This window comes from Galeopterus variegatus, unplaced genomic scaffold (assembly GCF_000696425.1).
Source record: "Galeopterus variegatus unplaced genomic scaffold, G_variegatus-3.0.2 Scaffold2668, whole genome shotgun sequence".
In the NCBI taxonomy this organism is placed as follows: domain Eukaryota; kingdom Metazoa; phylum Chordata; class Mammalia; order Dermoptera; family Cynocephalidae; genus Galeopterus; species Galeopterus variegatus.
In genome coordinates this window covers 31,113-35,046 of record NW_007728779.1, presented here as the reverse complement: position 1 = coordinate 35,046, position 3,934 = coordinate 31,113, and the positions used below count along the sequence as shown (strand labels likewise).

General features: G+C 43.3%; 1 protein-coding gene across 1 annotated transcript; it reads left to right on the top strand.

Moving 5' to 3' along the window:
• The first annotated feature begins 2,087 nt into the window (after positions 1–2,087).
• Positions 2,088–3,189, top strand: LOC103598561 (extensin-like). Its single transcript, XM_008582568.1, is given in 2 exon segments — positions 2,088–3,085; positions 3,087–3,189. Coding segments are annotated over 2 exon segments (1,101 nt in total).
• Positions 3,190–3,934: the final 745 nt, after the last annotated feature.

Sequence of the window (3,934 nt, the reverse complement as noted above, 5' to 3'; positions counted from 1 at the left end):
AGGAGTTCTGTACCATTATATTCAAGATTCTCACATCAAGAAGTCTCGAAAGATCTACAAAGGTATAAGATAAACATAATCAACTCAGGGCAATATATTACTTAGATATTTGAGAAGAATTTTCATACTATTTTTATCTTAAAAACAAACATTTTTGAGTAGAATACAAACTTGCCATACACTTTTACATTGAAACTTGAGTTTTCTAAGACATTTTGCTTTTGCAGAAGGTCTTGAGGCTATGTCTGAGGTGAGCACCCACCATCCACCCATCCTTGATACCCCGGAGTACTCACTGATTCTTCTTGGCTATGAGGAACAATTTGGTGGAAAATTTTAGGAAGCTCTCCTTATGTCCTGTCTTCCTCTCAACAACCCTATGACACACACATCATTATCCTTGTTTTGCATATGAAGAAACTGAGTCCCAGAGAAACTATGAACAAAAGCTTGCAAACTCGTTAGTGACAGAATCCTGCTTTCCCTTAAACTACATTGTTTGGTCAGCTAGATGATCCTTCTTGTCCCCATCAGTTTCTCCTTTCTACACTCTTCCTTCTCTTTTACTGACCCTCCTTTCCAGATGCCCAGACTCTATGATGTCTCATTCCCTAGATTCCTGGAGGAAAAAAATCTGATGATTTGTCTTTACATTGTAGGGCCTTAAAGGAGTTAAGCAATTCAGAATAGTTGTTGCATTTTAATAGAAGACTGCTAAGATAGGGCATTGCTTACCTAAGGACTGAATTGCTCTTAGTGGAATTTCCAACTCCTCTCAGACTAATTAGGGTGATACACTGAGTGTTGGTGCCCTTTCCTATGCTCCTCAGATGATATGAATGAACCATTTCAGACACGTCAAGCTAGTTATTTTTTAGAGGAATGGCCAACAGAGATATCCATGAAGTATTGTCACCGGCCACCTTCCCACCTTTCTAGGCGCGGGTGGGTACGGAACAGAGGTAAGAGGTGTCCTGGCGGCCAAGAGTGGAAGTTCGCTTGCTGCCTCAATCAACTGAGCTTGAGGGTGATGTGACAATAAACAGACATTTTTCTAACCACATGAGTGAAACAGCGTCAGTGCAAACACACAAGAAATGAAGCTATCCTTAAATAGCTCTAAGGAAGTTCCTTGCCCTGAGGGGGAACTGAGATCCATTTCAGGAACTTTTGGCCATTTGTCATCACAGCATCCTACAAAACTAAAAAAAAAAAAAAAAATCGTCCTGCTCCAACATCTCTGCAACACAGAAAGTAGAGTCGTTACCTTACGAAGTCGGTCTGTCATTTGATTCTTCTAAAACACAAGGATTTATGGGTTGAAAACAGCCTTAGAATCTCCAGGATTGCCCAGCACTCTCGCTTGTGGATAAACCACAATAGGACATAATATTCTTTGCTGCTGAACTCCTATATAATTCTGGTTTGAGTATGTCCATACTCGTGGTTTCTATTTCTGCCCTAGTTTCGCTTCTTAAACTTCAGAAAATCTGGTTTTCTCTCTCTTTCTTTCTCTCACTCACATACACATACATACATACACACACACCCCGCATTTTATTACTTTTATTAGAATTTATGTTTGGATGAGCAAAAGCACAGAAATAACAAACAGCATGTGTGTTCGAGTCTCAGGAAAGTCAAATGAGAACTAAATCGTGAGAGATGAGATAGAAGAGGTATGCAGAGGCCACACTGAGAACCTTGGACTTCTAAAGGCCCCTACTTTAGATCGAGCAACCAAAGACGGAGAGGCTCTCGCCTTGACCTACCCCTGGCCATTTGGAAACGCCAGTTTCCCTGTTCCAGCTCACATTCTGTCAGAAAACACCAGGCCCGCCTCCCCTGCCCACCAAGTTCCGGCCTTTGTCCCTCCCGGCTCCCCATTGGCTGGGGCCTCCATGGCCCCGCCTTCCACCGTGGGGCGGGGCTTTGTGACGCACGCCCTGACGTCTCCGGGGCTATAAAAAGCCGTGCCCTGTCCCTGTCTCCTACAAGAGCCTGCCGGCAAGGGGGCTACGGGATAGCTGTTTACAGTGTTGCCGGCGAGGAGAAGGTGGGGTGGAAATTACAGACATCCTGTCAAAATGATTTCTTCAAAGCCCAGACTTATCGTACCCTATGGCCTCAAGACTCTGCTCGAGGGAGTTAGCAGAGCCATTGTCAAAACCAATCCACCAAACATCATCCACTTTGCAGCAGTTTATTTTGAAGAACTTATTGTGTTTAGAGAAGGGAATACTTCTCTGGATATAAAAGATCTGGTTAAACAATTTCATCAGATTAAAGTAGAGAAATGGTCAAATGGAACGACACAAGAGAAGAAAGCAGAAAGAAACCGGATGGAAAAATCTACAGACACAGAGGAAGACAATATAACTGGACCACTATTTAGTAACAAAACCACCCAGTTTCCATCAGTTCATGCTGAGCTCCCAGAGCCTGAGGAGACAACTGAAGCAGTCTGTGCTACTTCCAAACCAGCCACCCATAAGGTCAGCACCCAATCCTCATCACCACCTCCAGCAGCTGTCTCACCAGAGTTTGCCTACATCCCAGCTGACCCAGCTCAGTTTGCTGCTCAGATGTTACCACTAGCAGCAAGTGAAGCAGGACAACCACCACCATATTCTAACATGTGGACCCTTTATTGTCTAACTGGTATGAATCAACGAAGTCGCCCATTACCACCACCTGCACCTGGGCCTTTCCCCCCAACAACCCTCTATTTATCTAATCCTAAGGATCCGCAGTTTCTGCAGCATCCACCAAAAGTTACTTCTCCAACTTATGTGATGATGGATGACAGCAAGAAGACCAGTGCCCCACCTTTTATTTTAGTGGGCTCAAATGTCCAGGAAGCGCAGGAATGGAGACCTCTTCCTGGACATGCTGTTGTTTCACAGCCAGATGCCTTGAAGAGATACGTAGCAGTACAAGCACCCGTTGCCATTCCTGCAGATCCAAAATTCCAGGAACATAGCCCAAATCCCCAGAATGGTAGTCCTCCTGCAAGTGGACAAGATGCCCCCAGACCACAAAGCCCTGTTTTTCTTTCTGTTGCTTTCCCAGTAGAAGATGTAGCCCAAAATTTCAGGATCTGGTGACAAACGTACTCCCTTTGGAAGTTACGGTATTGCTGGAGACATTACCGTGACTACTGCCCATGTTCACAAAGCAGAAACATAGAACTGGTAAGGTAAATTTTCCTACCATAATATGTGGGCCTTAACACATTGGAATTTTTAGCATTTTGATTTACTGACATCGAGATTGAGATATTAAAAAAATTAAGATATTATATAATGAGTTGAGGTATACTCTTAATTTGATGTGTTCATTGTCTCTATCTTCCAACCACTGATAAATGCACAGCAGGGGCACTACACCACAAATGATTCACACCAAAGATCTGGTGCCCAGTACATGAACCAATCAACCAATCAACTCAACTGCCTTTGAATACTTGGTCCTATGTCTAACACTGGTAGATGCTAAAAAGGGATCGATTAAGAAAAAAAAAATCTAGTTGGTATGTTTAAGGAATGGGGTGGAGCAGAGACAAGAGCTGGGAACAATTGGAGAACAAGGTAAGAAGTGCTGATCATATATGAAGCATCCAATCCAAGTGGTAAGAGATAATAGAATGGACAGGTTGGACACATTAAAGAGCTAAAGTGACAATTGGAATCAAATGCAGATAAGAGTTTTATCACTCAAAACACCTTTTTAAATTTTTTATTCAACTAGTACTTAATGCCAAGCCCTATGCCAGCCCTTCCTGACCCATGTGTGGACAATAGAGTAAGCAAAACACGGAACCGCCCTTAGTCAGGGAGACAAAGTACATTACATGAAGTGTAATGAAAACAAGGTACTGACAGGAGTAAGAGAGGAAGCCAGCGTTGCGAAGAGCTCAGGGACAGTGTCCAAG